Raw genomic sequence first — 19,223 nt, forward strand, 5'->3', positions numbered from 1 at the left:
TAAATAATCGATCCAAACAAAGAAAAATGAAAAATAACGTTTAAAGGGGTAACTATATGAAAAAGAAAAATCTCAACCACTCCTTGTTGTCTGCGATTTCTGCATCGCGACCCTTGTTATATCACCATGTTTCACCCATAAATTAAAATTTAAAAAATCCGGCTGTGGCCATTTACAGCTGTGTCTTGACACTTGGTGATACATGCTACATTGAGTTTTTGGATCGAAACAAGGTAAGTACGCGATAATATCTCGTTAAAATTGTGGCGTCTTTAATTCTGCTCTCGCGTGCTCTCGCCTCCAGTTAGGGTTTTGCTGTTTAAAAAAAGATTTTTTTTTTTTTTTTTGAAAAATGCCCTCCTGTTCAAAATTTTTCTTGCCCCAGAAAATTGAGATTTTAAGCTTTCCAATGATGTATTACACATGCATATTGGACAATTTTGAAATTTGGCCAAATTGGGGGTCTCAGAGCGGAACTTCAAGTCACCTGAGTGTTTTCTGCCATATATCTTTTTCAGGTGTGTAACAGGAAAAAATTCTAAGAGTCAGAGAGGTACAAAGAGAGGTTGACCCTAAAACTCATATGGTTAAAAAAGAAGAAGGAGAGTAAAATCTTAGAAAAAACACAGATAGCTCAGCCAACTTAAAGTGTAAAAAAGAAAAAGATTGGAGTAGGGTTTTCCCTTGCAGTGTATCAGTTTGACCATAACGAGGCTGACAGAGCTGTCAATGGCAATGTTGTTGCAAGTAAGAGAGTTGCCGGGCGGCGGTGTGGAGATGGATAGAGTGCTGCGGACTGAATCAGAGATAACAGGCAACGTGACAACTGAATTGCAGCTGACGGCCCTGCGATGCCTTTACAACAAGACGGCTTGACAATTGGGCGCACCAGGAGGCAGGCGAGAAGAGAAATGGGGTAAATTTGAGAGGAAAGTCAAAAGGCAGAGTAACAACCATCGAATTAGGAGCATAGAGAGGAGTAGAAGGTTGAAAAATAAAGAGGATAGATGTGTAGTGATAGAGCAGTACCAACACATTTGATCAGCACAACGTATTTTTGCTCCTTGTGTTTTTACTTACATGTGTTGTTTGTGAGCCTGAAGGTGACCGACTTGTCTTCAATGTTACACACATTACGAACTGAAACCTGGCAAGTGTAATCGGAAAAATCCTTTGTTCTAAGATTTTTCAGCTTCAGGACCTTGGTCTCACCCTAGAGTGGAAAAGAACAAACATTTTGAAAAGGAAAAACTGTTGCTGATACGGAAAATCGTTTGGTTTTATTTAAATGTTCAAAACTATAATGAAATGATCTTACATGTTTTATGAGTCGCAGTATGATAAACAGATGTACAAACACACATGTGCCCCAATTATTTCCACAGACTGATAAGAAAGCCTGTGATCTCAGATCTGTTTTCTCTCTATGTTCCCTACTGTTTCAGAACATAATGTGTGTGTTCGATATTGTATGAGCATCTAGCAGATGCTGTGCAAATCAATTCTTAGCCTGTCTTTACCAGTGCTGTACTCCGCTGCCAAGACAATTGAACTCCAGGGAAACTGTTTTGTGGTCGACTGACGCTCTGATAAATGAAGTTAAAAGGAACCATTGTGTTTGTGCTTTTAGACTGGGGGATAATGCTTAAACACTTGTTTTGTAACTTGCTCATTAATAAGAGATTGTACAGTATAGCTAGCTAGCACCAATTACCAATGGCAAAGGACTTTGAACAAAAATCAAGCACAGTTGTTCGGTGAAGAGATACGATGGTTGTTTTGTTAGCCCTTTATAAGTTTATTTGGTAGATGAGGAGTGTGCAAGTTGAGTAGATTTGTTATTGTTCGTTTGTTAGTCTGAAGAAAGATGGGTAGGGAGGTTTTCTGTGTGTTGGGAGATCATCTAGCTTCAGGTTTAAGATTGCATGATGTTAATATTGAACAATTAACTTAAACTATTCCCACTCACACACATGGTCACACACCAATAGGTGGCTGCTTCCATGCAAGGTGCTGTCAACCCACTGGAAACGAATTAGGGTTCAGTGTCCTAGACAAGAACACTTCAACAGTAGGCAATCGTAACTGGGAATTGGACTACCTGAGACTTTGGTCCCAGGATGACTCACACTGTGAACTGTGCCACAGTCGTTCCAAACTAGGTAGTAAGGGGGTAATAATTAATCGATCAGACTCGATAGGGATGGGAATTGATAGGATTTTTACGATTCCGATTCCATTATCGATATTGCTTAACGATTCGATTCTTTATCGATTCTCTTATCGATTCTAATTTGGGGGAAAAGAACAAACGTTTTGATTGGCATGGAGTTTGTTTAATCAGAACTCACAACCTTACAAACTCACAACGAAATCAAAAGAGGCCCAAAGCCTCAATGTTAACTGTGGCAATAAGTGGCAAATACACAAGAATGTGTAACATTTTACTGAAACATTTATCTAATAGAAATAAAAAATATTGGTATATATTGGCAGATAGGTTGTTGTTCTGCCTTTGGCAATATGTGTTAAAGCAGGGGTCCCCAAACTTTTTCCTGTGAGGGCCACATAACTTTTCCCTTCTCTGATGAGGGGCCGGGGTCAGTTTGTAACAGAAAAAGTGTGACGATTGCAGAAGTGCATAAATGTAAAAAATTATTGTTTTTCAGAAAGCCACAATCAAATAACCCTTTCTGGATTCTTCACGGAATGAAAGTAAATAAAATAAAAATAATAATATAATAATAATAATTAATAATAAAAACACTATTAATTAAATAGATAATAACCAAATAACCCTCTCTGAATTCTTCAAGGAAAAAGGCCAGGAAATAAATAACACGATTGAGAAAAAAAAAAAAAATTCAAAATGGCCGGACCAAATGTGGAGGCGGGCCGTATTTGGGCCGCGGGCCGCAGTTTGGGCACCCGAAGAAATGCCGCATCCAAGCGAGTGAGCGAGCGAAGTGAGAGAGGGAAACACTTCTACGAGCCTACGTTCTTTGTTAATGTTAATATCTACAGAGGCAACGCCTGTATGTATCATCTTTTGTGTTGTTGTTGTTGTGTTTCCACTCGCGATCGGACACTTAAATCCAGTTGTGTAGTGGTTTGAACGATGTGCTAATGCTAGCGAACGAATGCTAACCATACTGTTATTAGCAGCTAATCATCACTGATTTACGTTGATGCAAACCTGTTTGTTATTGGGGACGAAATTGATTTGTTTCATTTCTATTCTTAGTTTCACTCTTCAAGTGATGGTTGAATAAAGTCAGCAAATTATACCAACGTCTTCTACATCGTCATTTGGGAGTTTAGCTAGCTGTATAGCCAGAACTGAGCTTTAGCCTCTCTGTGAGGACAGCGCAGTCGTATTCCCTCCCGATGCAGTTACCTCCACCTTGCAATGACTGCAAGTCACTTTGTTGTAATTTTTCCTCGTGAAGTGAAGACACACTTTCGAGCGTTTGAACCTACGTGCTGTCATTGTTATGTTTATGGCTGCAATGCTCGTGCTTACCCGTCGTAACCTTTCATTTTCACACTCTTTCCTGGTGAAGTGTAGTCAAACTTTGGAGCGAGTGGTTCTTGGCGCCATGCTAGTTTGATGCGTCTGGACAACAAGAAACGTCACGACGCAATACGCGTCTTTAGGAATCGTTAAAGGGATCGTTAAGGCTTTTTCATTGTGATGTCGAGGCCTCGAAACACTCGGAACCGGTTCCGAATTGGAATCGGATTTCGATTCCCATCCCTAAGACTCGATATTGATTTCTTAAGCACGGATGAATCGAAATCGATCAAACTGAAAAGGATCAATGAATAGCATCATCTGTTTGAGTTGTTGTTTTGTTAGAAAGAGTGGTTTAATTTCAAATGTCAGAAATGTTTCGGTAACAAAATTGTCAAAAACATCTAAATTGCTTTGTCTTTTTTAATGCTTTAAGTAAAATGGAACTGGGTTAAATGTGTAGATAATAATGAATTAAGTCAATCGCAGGTCCTTGAATCATATTTGATCGAATCATGGCAGAATTTGTAATATAAGAAAACTTTCAGAGGAATTGATATCCTATCAAGGCATCATGATATCGAGAATGATCTCTAAGCACAGATGCAGGGGTCGCGTTAACCGAATATTTTCCGTCGTTGACCGGTTTTTTAAAACGGTGACGGGAAAAAACTGAAGTCCATCCGTCATTTTGACAGGTTGCAATTCACACCCCAGACCACAGGATGGCAAGTGAGCGTATTAATTAGCTATTGTCTCTCTTGATGCCATGACGTCGTTGGCCTTACTCGGAAAAATGTCCGAACTAGCATTCAAGTGTAGCAAACACGGAAACGTTAGGAAGCTTTGGAGAGCCTAAGGCTACGTTCATTCTACAGGTCTTAATGCACGAATCCAATTTTTTCGTGTTTTTCCAACTCGAGTCCGGCATTAACTTGACGGTCTGAATGGGACAAGTCGCATAGAAGTGGACCATTTCAAATCCGATCTGGGTCATTTTTGTATGTGGTTCAAATCCGATCTGGGCCACATTTTTCCAGACTGTCGCGGCGGTCTGTACCGTCCAGTGTCCCAAATCCGATTTCAGCTGTGCGTTATTAGCACCTAGCTTGCAGTGAACACGGCTTTTGGGGAAGGGCCGGGCTTGACAACAGTCATAAAAAAATTTAAATGGGTTGAGGATAAGCATGAGAATGATCGGTTTTCTCTCTGTTCTATGTGAGCTATATTTCAACATTTCCTACACGGCCAAGAGTCGGGAGAGGGGTCTGGCTGCAGCCCGTCTTGGAGAGTCGGGGAAAACTGCCCGTATGTGTGTGTGACATGCACGGACAGTGCGTGCATGCTATCGATCCATATAAACTGTGAATATAAGCCTAAACGGGGATTATTTATGTCTGTTATTTGTCTCCTCCTTTTGAAAAGCAAAATATGATATCCCTGGAATGACGGATGACTTGTCATTTGTTTTTATGCTTCTGCGCACCGGCGCGTGTCGGACTGCAAATTAAAGCGCATGCGTAATACTTGAATGGTCTCACTGGACAAAAGCAGTCTGAACGGGCACGCCAAAAAAACGGATATGACAAAAAAATCGGATTTGTGCATTAAGACCTGGAGTATGAACGTAGCCTAATTGAATGAGCAGGGACAAACAGCTTGGAGTCAGAAGTACATGCGCTATTCTCAAATCTGAACGCACCCCGAGTCTTGGATGACAAATCAACAGAGCAGAGAGTAGACACAACATGGCTGGTAGTTTCTTCAATTTATTCAGAGTTGAGTAAGTAACGCACCACTTTTGACCAACACTGCTATTGAATATGTCATTATTATCATTTTAAAAATTTAAGTGACGGGTAAAAATAGATTATGACCGGATTTTTATGACCCTGTCAGTCAAAATGACAGACAACGAAAAAGTCTAGCGCAACCTCTGCACGGATGAATCGAAATCGATCAAACTGAAAAGCATCAATGAATAGCATCATCTGTTTGAGTTGTTGTTTTCTTACAAAGAGTGGTTTTGATTCAAATGTCAGAAATGTTTCGGTAACAAAATTGTCAAAAACATCTAAATTGCTTTGTCTTTTTTAATGCTTTAAGTAAAATGGAACTGGGTTAAATGTGTAGATAATATTGAATTAAGTCAATCGCAGGTCCTTGAATCATATTTAATCGAATCATGGCAGAATTTGTAATACAAGCAAATTTTCAGAGGAATCGATATCCTATCACAGCATCATGATATCGAGAATGGGGATGTCACCCACAACCGGGATGGGCAGTAGAAAGTTAGGAGTTAGCTTAGGGTAGGGAAGGTAAGGTTGGAAATTTGGGTGATACCGGTGCTACAGGTCAGCAGATCAATTAGATGATCGAGAGATGGTTAGACTGGAAAGTAATAAGACGTGGGTAGATTGCATTAATGGTAGGTAGGGAAAGATAAAAAATGGGGAGGTAATACAGTATGTACAGAAAGTTAGAAAGTGAGTAAGTACATCTAAGAGAAACAAGTAGTCGATAGGAAGCCGTAGAGATAGGTGGTTGGTTGGTTGGTTTATAGATCGACCGGTCACTGGCTTAGCTACTTTGGTAGGTGAATAAGCATATTGGGAGGTGGGGTTGCTGAGTAGATATGGAGAGCACTCTGTACCTGAGTGTAAAGTGGCTCATAGATGTCCACGCCGTTGTCTTTGCTTTGTTCAATAAGCATGTTTGCACGCTTCCAGATGAAGCGGGCAGGTGGGTTGGAGTTGACGGTGCAGCGAAGGAACACAGTCTTCTCTTGGTAGTAACTGCCACGCACATCACTGATGGTCTGGTGAACTGTCAGAACTGGTGTGTCCAAGTCTGAAAAATAGAGAAGACATTAAATTGAAATAGTACAATTTCAATGCATATTCTCACAGTAAAAACTATTCCCACAGTAGATGCAATTTCATTTGCTGTCTCAAACATGCCCTTCCTCAGTACTTGCCATCCCTCCAAAAGTCTTTGCCGCTATCACTCTTCATCAGCATCCATGCTTATCTAGACCCTCCTCTCACTCCATGCTGTCTCTTTCATGGCAAGGTATGTGTATGTAATACAGCTACTAGAGCAGAACAAATATACTCATTAAAAATGATAGAACTAGCAAAGCACATGTGTACTGTGTCTTATACTGCCTTATGGCTTGTCCTTTTTGCTATCGTCTTCTTTTGACTCTATCATGCGAGCGTGGCAAAGTAACAAGTGAAGAACTGTACATGTAATGGACTGATTGCATTTTTAATCTGACAGATTTGAAGGGAACAATGTGCAGATTAAGCGTGCTACATATTGTGAGCAGTTGGAAAGTGCAACGTTGTCACTGATGTGTTACACACGCAGATCTGGATCCAGGGCTCCTTGTTGCAGTAGATCACCAGATATATGCACACAACAGCTAAACTGAGTGATACTTGTAATTACCAAAAACAACAACTAGACTTTTTGGGATAAAGGTCCAAATTTGTCTTTATCACTCATTTGTATCTGATAAAAACAAAGATTACATTTTGGGAAATCCATGCGTTTCAGTCAACATTAATACCATGATGCACTGTGAGAAATTTTGTACAGTTGAATACCACTAGATATTTAAATTGCAATAATAAACGTCCTTTATGGCCATGAAGATTTCTGTTTATTCTTTCATTTTAAAATGACGGCAGTGAAATCGCATGTCATTAGAACGATGAAGGTAGCGGTAGGATAACTCTTTTGCACAGTCCTTTTGCTTAACCCAAGACCTTGTGGTTTTCCAAAGATGTTCAAACCGGAATGCATGAGGCTGATCAGTTCAAAATGTCTGATCTATCAGAGATTTTCCTGGCAACATACAGGTAGGTCACAGCATTATACTGCTGGATAATTTTGAGGTCCTTGATGATTTGGTTTAAAACAGAAAACCATTAACTACATTGAGCTTTTAGGCAAAATGTAATATACCGACATCCTATATTAGCACGAAATGCTGTTCAGATATTATTAAGATCAACTTGCATAGCAGATGCGTCTTCTGTGAAGTCATCCAAAAAGTTCAAATTAAAGTAAAACCTAAGCGTGGTGTACTGCAAGTGACCCAGCTAAGCTGCTTACTCTAATACATCTCTCATTCTGAAGTTGCTCTCGATCTGTTTGGTTAAAGATTTTCTTCAACACTCTGTGAAGTGTTCACCTGTTTTCCACCACTTTCATCCCACCACGGATGCCCTCGTTGCGATAACGACAACAAGCCGCTCGCGACAAAAGGCTCAGCAGGAGGTGACACAGCAAGGCAGCACCCCGGCACTGTGAGAAGCGATGCCAGCAACAGGCCTTCAAAAGCTCGGCGCTTATCAAAAGTATCTGCATGCCTCATCTTGGCATTGCCAGTGTGTGACTGTGTCTGAAGGAAATCTGGCAAAATAGTAGGAATGAAAACATTCAACTATGTTGACTTGATTATGAGGATTGTGTTCAGTCACTTTTGTGTACTTGTCTGGTAGATTATTTATTATTCGTGTTAGATCTGTTTATCTAATATAAGCGTGCGTGTCTGTGTGTCAGAATGTATAGGAGTGCTGTCATGATCTGTGGAAGATTGACACAAGCAAAAATGTAAAGACGGAATTCTCAATGGAAGTGGAAAATAAATTACTCAATGGTCACTCGTGAGGTAGGAGAAGAAAATAAATGCATCTCTCCAATATTATGTTTTCGCTCTGGCATAAATTAGCATAAAATCATGTTTCCTGAAAGTTATATATTTTTTATATTATGGCTTCGTAGTGCCTTTGGAGGTTAGTACATTTTTTAACAAGACATTGTAGTTGGGCTAGGCAATTTTAAGATAAAAATTGAGGATCAAAAAAAGATATATCGATCTCAAAGATCAGCCATGTGATATTTAATCAACCAAATACATGTGCAAACAGACTAGTTTGGAAGATTTTGAAGTTGTCAAATGGTTTATTACACTCCAGCGCACACAAAACACAAGATATTGTGCACTCAAATACAACATACATTTCATATTTCAAGCAGCTGCTTAGCTTTCTCTAATGTGCAACAGTACACACCTATGTACAAATTAAGACAAACAGTCTTTTACACGCACATTCACAATGTGGGACTTGAACCCAGATTGGCTACACCCAAGTCAGGTGAATTAGACCCTGATTCACACCGTCTAACTGTTTGCATTATTCTAACACACTTAATATAATCAATCAGGGAATAGTATCGTTTCTCATATTTACTGTTTGACCGTTTGTATTACTCTAACAAACCCAATATAAAATAAATAGCACTTATACCATAGTTTAAGGAAAACAATCAGAATATAGTGCATAAGAGATAACGCCTTCTTGTCACGGAAGCCTAACGTGTGCATCATACAAGTGATTGAGCAAGCTTGACGCTGACAAGCCCGCGTCTGCACCACCAACTCTTGCAATCAATTCTCCCGGACAGTCCAGAACAAATGGCAGGAAGCCCTGTCCCAACACAAGAAACACCAGATTGGAACGCCCGATATCCAACTGATAACACGACTGACAAGATTTCAAGAGCCCCTTTGCTCGGGAACCTTTTGTTGACGTGAGATAGGGTGACTTTGCCTCCTCGTCTGAGTGTTTCTGTTTCTCCTTGCCGTTTTGATTGCTGTCAACCTGAATAAATTGTCAACTTGTTTTCGGTGAGCCTTCTTTAAATCTTTCAAAGTGGAGTCAGTACAAAGGGTTAAGACTAAGGTAAACGCGCTGAGTTTGGCCTTCTGGCCGGATTGTCGGGGTCTCTCCAGCCAGGGTCGTTCGAGCAGTGCCAGCGCGGGTCTAGCAGTTTGGCTGATGCAATTCCGGCAATCTGCCGAGAAGGTGAGATTCCTTCAACACCATTAACGTAAATTAATTTAGCACTAATTTGAAATTATTTTAAATAGATTTGTTTAAAAAAAAACAATTCATTACATTCTTTTACAAAAATAGAATGCCGATTATTAAACCATTCGGTATTTTTCAGCATTGCAAACGACAACCACAATAATGAAAATTGTTACTAAGTGATATTGTAAAATAAATGTTTCTGTCAAACAAAATAATTATCTGAGTTATACATGTTCATTTCAGTGTTAGTTTTACATGACAAGTGCACTAAGCAAGCTCCCAAGGTGAGTCTAGCTTAGGTGGTTGTGGGGCCTGAGTAAACAGAGATGCAAGCTGAAACTGCAAGTATACAGAAAAACTATATGAAACTTTAATGAGGCATCTGATTTCCCCACAGTCTTCTCTTTTTCACACAGCTTAGATCAGTTCCATGTCACCTGCTTTTGTTGGGCACAGTGTTTAATGTACATCTGTTTACTGTCTTAGCTAATTTAAAAACATAGCCCCCCCACCACTATACACACACTTAAGAGTATACGCTTTACATACATTTCCACTTGAGGGAGATCCCTTCTGGGTTGAAATCAATCTCTGAAGCATGCCTTTGGCTGTTTGGCCATTTGAACACCAATGTTCTTTCAGTCTGAGGGCCCTCTTTCATCAAAATGGACATATTGTGCTATGAAAACTAATGGCAAAACATGCTGAACATCACTCATATGAGTGTTGTAACACTTATTTCCAAATGAATGCATGGAGATGTTCCCACTCTGTCCACAAAAAATGCACACAGTATGCAAAATTCATATGTGTGAACCACTTAATTTTCTTCTCACCACTTTAGCAGTCATAATTTGTGGTAAGTGATAGGCGGGAGAACAACCTGCATAAATTGTGCCACTATCTCAAGCAAATAAAATAATTTTAGAAGCATCAAAACTATATCAACAAAGAGCTTTAAAGTTGTGATAAATAAAATTATACAATAAGGGCCATGCTATCAATTAATTTTGGTTCACTTCAATTACATTACTATGTCTGTTATAAAAAAAAGATATATATATATATCAGATTATGAATCATCTCACTTTGCACTTTCATCATTAAACCAAGGCCTCCAGAATAAGCATATATACGGATCATCAGTTAAACAGGTGTGTCCAAACCTTTTGCAAAGGGGGCCATATTTGGTGTGGTAAAAATGCGGGGGGCTACCTTGGCTGATTTACATAGAACAATATATTTAAACAAGCTTTAGCAAGCCCTTCTGTGTGTCACATTTGCTTTATTATTATTTTTTTAATTCCTAATTTCAACAGTCTCGTCTTTGTGGCTTTCTCTTTCGACACTCGGACTCTTGCGAAATACTGCTGTGAAAAAATAAACTAGCTTCAAGTTGCTATAATTTCTCGCTGCGTATCTTCCCTGTAATGTTGTCATACATGTCAGCGTGTCTTGTTTAGTAATATTGCGTCACATCGAACTCTTTGAAAACAGCGACTGTCTCTTTGCAAATGAGGCAGACACAGTTATTGCGTGTTTTATTGAAGAAATAGTCTAATATCCACCTATCCTTGAAGCGTCGGCCATCGCAGTCAACTTTTTTGTGTGGACAAGATAGTTGTTGATATCAGGGTAGCAGATGTCAGGCAGAGAGGGCGAAGACAGCGGGTCGAAAAATATCGATTTAGGCATCGAATATGGATCTGGCGAATGGATAGACTGAAGCTTTTCCACATAACGCCTTTTACGCAATGCAGCCAATGAGTTTACAGCGTCTGAAAGCACCGAGGCTTCCATGTATTGCTCTATAAACTGAACGATTAATTGAAACCATTGAGAATAGGGCTAAACAGAGACGGACAATATGGCGGCCGGATACAGCGACACGACATTCTGTGACGTTGGTGAGTAGGGTTTATTGGCTGTCGCCTTGCAAGTATGCACTGCCCACTATGGCTTGGCATGAATACTACATCGTTTTCACGCGGAATTGCGACATCGTTCGAATGGAGACAGAACCATATAAATGCACACATGAAATTTGTCGTATCCTCAGAGCGTCACCATGTAAACGGCCCCTAAAGAGTGTGTGTCTATTTTCTACTGCTACTTTTCACCTGTTTAGAGTGTCTCATTATTCATGTGCTGTGCAAGGCATGACTGATAATTCGTCTTATTGATTTAAACTGAAAGGACTGACTGTGAATACTCGCAGTGTTTCCAGTACCGTTGACAGACATCCAATCTATTATGATTGGGAGAGTGATAATTCACTTTCAGCCTCTCCCAGTCAAAATGGATTGCACTGTCAATGGTAGCCAATGACTTAAAAAAGTGCTCTATTAAGGCTTAAAACTAAATCGGACGTAAACTTATTAGTTCAAGATGTTCTCGCTTTATACAATAGAACCCATGGCAGTAATTTCCTTAGCAACCAGAGTTCAGCAAGGGAGCTTTTGTAACAAGTCAACTGTGTTTTTATAACAAGTTGACCTCTGCTCGCCAATCACCCCACCCGCCCCCGTAGGAGGATGACACCGCAAGCCTCCAAATCCTCTTTGATTTCCAATATCATGTCCTGTTCCCTAATAGCACTCTGGGAGTAGACGGCCATTAGAGAAGCAAAGAGAAGATGACAGGCTCAATTGAGTGTGAGCGTGTCATGGAAGAGAATTAGACCTGGTGTACACACTACGAGTGTGCGTGTTCGGTGAGGAGTGATTATGTGACAAGTGTTTGGTTGCTATCATCGTATACAACAGCAAATGAACTTCTCTGAGTAAACGGTTGAATGTGTACTGATTCACTCAAGGTCACCACACAATTCATGTCGATTAGTTTTGTTCCTAATTAGACAGATAAACTGCACTTATGACATAAAAATGGTGGAATGCTTAATGAAGAGCGAGGTTTCTCTTCAGTTAAGCAAAGATTGGTGCTGTTCTGAGTGTTATGGGCATTACAACTGCTGTGATAAATATAAATGTTTTAATTGCAGCCAGCTGTTGTTTCTGTAGCAAAGAATGTGTAATGGATTATTATCGTTTGTTTTACTCACACTGGCACCTGATTTGCAACACTGTAGCAAATCAGCAAGCTTTGTGTACATTAATCAATGTGTAAGAAACCCAAAGATTTTGCTTCCTTTGCAAGCTGTTACAAACTATTTATTTACAAGAGTATATCACTGTGTTTTATACTAATCAGGAATAATACTGTCAAATATTTATCCCCTGCAGGTAAATTAAAAGTAAATTGTTCTAATTCAACAGCATAAAACAGTTTTGTCATCAGAAGCTCTAGATTTACAGTTGATATACTGTACAGAATCACTTCTTAGAAAAATATTTGTGGAAAAACTATTAAATTGTCATTCCCATTTTAGCCTCATGGTTACAGTGTGGTTTCCTGATGCGCTGGCGGTGTGGAGTCGAATCCTAACATGTTCAGGGGGGGTAGATTAGACCAGTTACATATACAAATAATATTAGACCAATAGTTAGCATGTCTTAAATTTCTGAGTTTCAGAAATAAAATATTGGGGTTTTTTTGGCTCTTGGCCTCCTATGTTGAGTTTGTACAATTCTACCTGTGCTTGCATGGCTTGTTTACAGAATGTAAATCTTGTTCTTTAAAGACCAAATGTGAAGTAATATCATAAAATGTCAAATAGGATCACAATTAAAGTAAGTAAACATCGTCCAACAAATAAAGCATGAAAAAATAATTTATATGTTGTATATTTGACTAAGTTCGAGCCTGAAAGGGGACGAACCCGGAAGTGACACGTCACACCGAGAACAGCGATGGCAGCGCTCCATACGGCCGCCATACAAAGCCCTTCAAACAATGATTCAAACAGCGATATAAGCGATAGATCGAGCGCAAGTGAGGAGATCCAAGTCTTTGAAGAGTTGGATGAAGAGGAGGAGGTTGGAATTTTATGTTGGACCGTACATGTATTAGCCAGACGCTAATCAGGATGCAAACAATGTGCCCAGACTACCTGATATGGAATGGAGACAAGACCCATCGAGATTACAAGATTGGTAGGATGTTATTATTTTTATGATTAGAAGCATGTCAGGTAAATAAACCACCTACTATTGCCTGGGATAAAAGAAAAGTTTTGACGAATCCCCGATCATATTGTGTAATGAACAGTACAAGCTAGCAACGTTAGCTTTTATTTACCTGACATGTTTCAGCGAACACATGTCAGGTATATAAACCACCTACTATTGCCTGGGATAAAAGAAAAGTTTTGACGAATCCCCGATCATGTTGTGGAATGAAGAGTAGAGGTTAGCGACGTTAGCTTTTATTTACCTGATATGTTTCGGCAAACACATCCGCCTTCGGACCCTCTGACGAAGGCGGAAGTGTTCGCCGAAACATGTCAGGTAAATAAACCACCGACTATTGCCTGGGATAAAAGAAAAGTTTTGACGAATTTGTAAGTGTAGGCAAAACGAACTCAATACAACTATGATCGGGGATTGCCACGAGTTAGCTTCTACTGTTCATTCCACAACACGATCGAGGTTTTGCCTCCAGTTACCATTCACCTAATGTCGCTACCTTCTACTGTTCATTCCACAACAGTTGGCAGCTCTGCTTTGACAAAGTCATCAGTCATCTATCCAAAAATCACACTTACTTTTTTGCAAATCCTTGATCATAAGCAGACTGGTTGAGGAAACAGGCATCTTCGAAGTGTTCGTAGCAGAGAACACTACTCGATGATGGCGTGAAATTCATTCGTTTCGTGCGAACGAAAGATGTCCATTTACGTGCCCTGCTATCCTTTGGCCAGCCATACAAGTTTTCTTTAGATTGAGAACAATTCATGGCCACACACCGCCGTGGCATCTTACCGAGAAGCAATGCAACAATACTGTTCTATGGCGGACTTCCCTCGCAGTTCTCTGTGTGACGTAATTTCTGAAGATTTCCGAAGATTGTCGAAGAAAAGCATTTTCGTTGTCAAGGGCGTTGCTATGGGTTAAACAAAGAATCTGGAAGGGTTGCGTTAAAAAAAAAAATAATGAAAATATGCTTAAAATTGTTTAGCCATTGATATTATCCAAAAACATGGTTGGCCAACCTTACTTCACATTTGGTCTTTAACCACTTCAGACCCACATTTTTTCTGCTGGGCAAAAAAAAAAAAAAAAAATCTTCACTCATTTTTACTCTACTCAAGTACCAGAACTGTGGTGGTCCTTGCCCACACTCTTCTCTACTTTGGATTTTATTGTTTTGACACTTCCTGTTTTGACCTGTGGCATTGATTCAAGCTTGGCAGGCTGGGTGTGGCAGACCTGGGAGTACACCTGCAGCTCGTCCGCAATCACCACTGTTTTTAAGGAGCGGCCTAGGCATCAAGCAGGTGCCAGATGATTGCCTGTCGACATTGGTACATCAGCCAACTAAGCCTGTAGTTTTTGACTCTCGTTTTTGAACTCTTGACTAATTCTGTATTTGCTATCAGGACACCCACCCATCAACGCCCTCGCAGCCTCAGCCACAGCCATTGTCCAATCAACCCACCAGCTGCTCAACACCTTGGCTGTGTACAATAAATATTACTTCACACCTCATCTGTTTCCGGGTCGCGTTTTGGTCCGCACTGGCTTCGCCTATCCTGCCATAACAAGAACTAAGTGCAATTTTTGGTCAGGGATATTTCATGCTTTTATTGGTTGTTTTAATGTTAAAGTTACATTGTTTTTAATGAGAAATGAGCAATTACGTTTGCCTTTTTGAAGTTGAGTTTTGTCTCAGCCTTTTTCAAAGATCCAAAAATAGTAAACATGGCGTGATAAACCTAATGATTTGATTTCCATGGGTAAGGTTCCATCCAATCATCTCCCAGAAGTGGGAATAACAACTAAATTCAGTGTATTTATTGATTTAGAGACGCGAACGTGTCATGTCCTTCAGCAGCATGCTCAGGTCTGAAGGGGTTAAAATAATCTATAACCTTAGTTTCATAATGAAATCGATACACATTTTACATTTACTTCATAAAGGGCCGATCAAAAATCGTAAACGGGCCTGATTTTATTCGCAGCTTGCCCAAACCCAATGAATGTCCTAGGTGATATGACAGCTGAGATGGCACAAGATAAACATATTGCTCTCAGCTAGATAGCAGCAGTCAAGTTTTTTTTATTTTTATTTTTTTACTTTTTTCACGACATATATTATTATGCATTTTTGACCACACACACAAACACTGACAAATGATCACAGACGCATGCACGTGCAAATGTGCACACAACCAGATGCGAAAGAGGGAAAAAAATGATGCAGAAGACTGCCTGAAGGGAGGCAGACTGGCCATTTGATCCAGCTTCGCGCCTCGTCAATTATTCAGCATCCTTCGCATAGACATAGTGCTAAAGAGGCCATGAAACATGTACAAAGCCCCAGTTAGAAAATAACAAGACCATTGCCTGTATTTAAAATGCAAAGGCGAGCAGTACAATTGTATAGTATTGATTGATGTTCACGTTCTTATACTCCTTTTTCCCCCATTTCCTTAAGAATAAGACCGCGAGAGGCATTTGGATTGTTAATGTTTGTTAATCATGGTATATGATCAATAGTTAGGTTTACTAAATTTTAAACAAATTTCCTTGAACATATAATTTTGGTGCAACAAGTAATGGCTAAAAGTGTGTTTCGCACCTCACTTTTTCATTGCCTTCATTGCCTCATTGCATTCACAATCCACATACCGTAATTTCCGGACTGCAAGACGCTACTTTTTTCCTTCATTTTGAATCCTGCGGCTTATAGTCCAGTGCGGCTTATTTGTTGATTTATTTGGGTTAATAGGTAACACTTTATTTGAAAGCGGCATCATAACACTGTCATAAGACAATCATAATTATGACATGACACTATCATGGGCATTACCGATTGCTCATGACCAGTGTTATTAATAACAGCATTCGAATATAATGGCGTTACTAACAGGGTTGTTTTCTTCAGTAGTGAGTAATCTAATTAATTACTTTTCTCATCTTGGCAACGCGGGAAAGGCGTGCATTACTATGTTGGTTGACTGAGAAAGACGGACTCACGGAGACGGGAGAGCAGAGCAGGAGTGGGGAGGAGGCAAGGGAGAGTGACACCATTGCAAACGCGATGCTACTATGCTAGGTGGCTCCAATAATACCTGACTGTAGCCGATAGCCTACAAACTACGCCCACATGATGCTTCGGTAGATATCGCATATATACAGAACTAGATCCAAATGACAGATACAGCTGCATTAGCAACATGTATAATAAAGAACTAGATGCGTTATTAAACAACCGCCATCTTAAAGCAGTTGCCTTCTCAGGAAGGCTCTGTTGTAGAGAACCTTCCTAGCGAACCTAAGTAACTTTTTATCTAAAATGCTCCTAAATCAGCAAGATCTTGACTCAAATCTATCTTTAAATGATGAAATAGTTTTAAAACGTATACATGTCAAAAGTAGACAGAAGGGAACTAATGCAATAACGGGAGCAATTTTAAGAACTTTAACGGTTGATTCACAACATTGAATGACTTCCACACATGGCAAAGGTTACTATCTAGTTATAGCAATATCCGCAATACCACTGTGTCTAGTTAAGTTTAGGGTAGAGAATTGGGCTAGGGCCAATTGTCCCAAAAAGCCCTTTAAACTTCACATTATATGACTTTCTTTTTTCTTTTTTTTCTTTTTTTTTGAGAAAAAAAAAACAAAACATGAAAATTATCACCAGTTACTTTGCCAAGTAACTCATTATTCTTACATTCAGGTAACTGAGTTACTAACGCAATTACTTTTTGGGAGAAGTAATTTGTAACTGTAATTAATTAATTTTTTCAAGTAAGATTAACAACACTGCTTATGACAGATGTTATTAATCATCTGGCAAATTATGTCACTAACTCCACTTATGTTACGCTCAGATCTTCCATTCAAAGTGAGATAATTGTCCAGATAACCCTAAATGACAACTGTTATAAGCACTCATTAATGCTCATGACAGTGTCATGTCATAATTATGACTGTAATGAGAGTCTTTTGGCCTAGCTGTCAAATAAAGTGTTACCAAATACCATAACTAGCCATTAATGAAACAACTGGCATAGTAACTGAAGAAATAATTAGCACAGAACATGAATTTTGATTGTTATTTACATCTGTAGCGCTGCAATGCATGCCAGGAGGAGCGTTGGACAACAACTGTATTGACAGCAGGTGGCAGCAGAGGTGACTGTCTCCCCCAAGTGAGCAGTTATGACCAAATGAAGCATCTTGAAGCAGCAAAACGTTTTGCAGCCAATTGATTCAAAGCTTCATGGTGGGTCGTTTGGTCTAATGACAGACACTTATAATACAGTGAGGACAGCTGCGGCTTATAGTCCAGTACGTCTTATTAATGAAGAAATGCCGTTTTCGTGTCAAATTTGGTGGGTGGCAGCTTATAGTCAGGTGAGCCATATAGTGCAAAAATTTCGGTACATTGATCGATTTGAAAAACCAATACACAAATGAATACAACAGTTAGAAACATCACCACCATGCTGCAATAGACTAATATACAATTATATCAAGATCTTAGTTAAGAATGAGTTCCTCTGAAGAGAAATCTTATGATATTTTGACTTTTTCTACATGTGTATGTATCCTAAATCACAGTGACTTGCACTTGAAAGGGAAAGACAATGCCTAGTATCAATCAGCTTCATGTGAAAGACTGTTGCTTAAAATATTTACGTACGCAAATCATGCATTTCTCAAACCTCTATCAATGGATGAAGCAATCATTATATATATATATATATATATATATATATATATATATATATATATATATATATACGCATGTGAAAAAGGGTATGCTTGACATCACGAGGAAGGGCGGGAAATCTGGAATGCTCACATATGATTGGCTAAAACAGTGTGGCGTTTGAAAAAGTCTGCCTCAACTTACGATGGCCACTTCTGGGATACATTGGCATTGGTGGACTTTTTTCATGACTATTGCACATCAGCAAATTCCAGTTTTGTGAATTTTCAATTGATTAAACTCAATTATTTCCACTGGTAATAGTGTTGTCCCTTTCTTTAATAATTACATCAGTAATTTAGATTTAAAAAAAAAAAACACTGTTTTAAGTCACTTGCATCATTGTGGAGTTATTGCATAAGATTCCTGTACACGCTTCTCTTCACTCTTGGCAACAAACATTCTTTTGCCGCTGTAATAATAAGACATTGCATCATTTAGCAGATGGCTTGTGTTCACAAAGAATATTTCTAAAGGACAGTCATGAAAGCAGGATAAATAAAAAATAAGAACAATACGATTTCGAAACTTGAGTGTCAACTGAGCTGCAACTGCAGTATAACTTTTGTATCTTAATACTAGGGATGTCTCGATCACATATTTTTTCACATGATTCCAAGTCAGTCACCTAATTTTGAGAATCTTCCAATACCGGGTCCCAATCCGATACCTCCGAAATGTATGAAGGAGGGAAAAACAGAACATTCAAAGGTCCCCCCCACACCACCTCCAATTTGAAGAAAGCTATCCAACATTTTGGTCATATAAATGGGTTATTAACAGGGGGAAAATCACAAATCCCGATTTTGTTCTGCAGGGTTTTTGTATTCGTGTAAATATAAACTTATAGCAAAAAAACTACTGTATATGTTAGAAATGTCCGATAATGACTTTTTAACCGGTAACTGATATCCCGATATTGTTTAAGTCCAAAAATCCGATATCAAACCGATACCGATATATGCGGTCGTGGA

General features: G+C 39.2%; 1 protein-coding gene across 5 annotated transcripts in view; it reads right to left on the reverse strand.

The window, feature by feature from the left end:
• Positions 1 to 19,223, reverse strand: part of LOC130925492 (MAM domain-containing glycosylphosphatidylinositol anchor protein 1) — a 347,692-nt gene that overhangs the window by 124,113 nt on the left and 204,356 nt on the right. For all 5 annotated transcript variants that reach the window (XM_057851332.1, XM_057851333.1, XM_057851331.1 and 2 more), the window contains 2 exons: positions 6,171 to 6,367; positions 1,081 to 1,213 (listed from right to left, as the gene is read on the reverse strand). In XM_057851332.1, the coding sequence (XP_057707315.1) occupies positions 1,081 to 1,213; positions 6,171 to 6,367 (330 nt within the window). The remainder of the gene's footprint in view (positions 1 to 1,080; positions 1,214 to 6,170; positions 6,368 to 19,223) is intronic.

The sequence above is a fragment of the Corythoichthys intestinalis genome, chromosome 1 (genome assembly GCF_030265065.1).
Source record: "Corythoichthys intestinalis isolate RoL2023-P3 chromosome 1, ASM3026506v1, whole genome shotgun sequence".
Classification (NCBI taxonomy): domain Eukaryota; kingdom Metazoa; phylum Chordata; class Actinopteri; order Syngnathiformes; family Syngnathidae; genus Corythoichthys; species Corythoichthys intestinalis.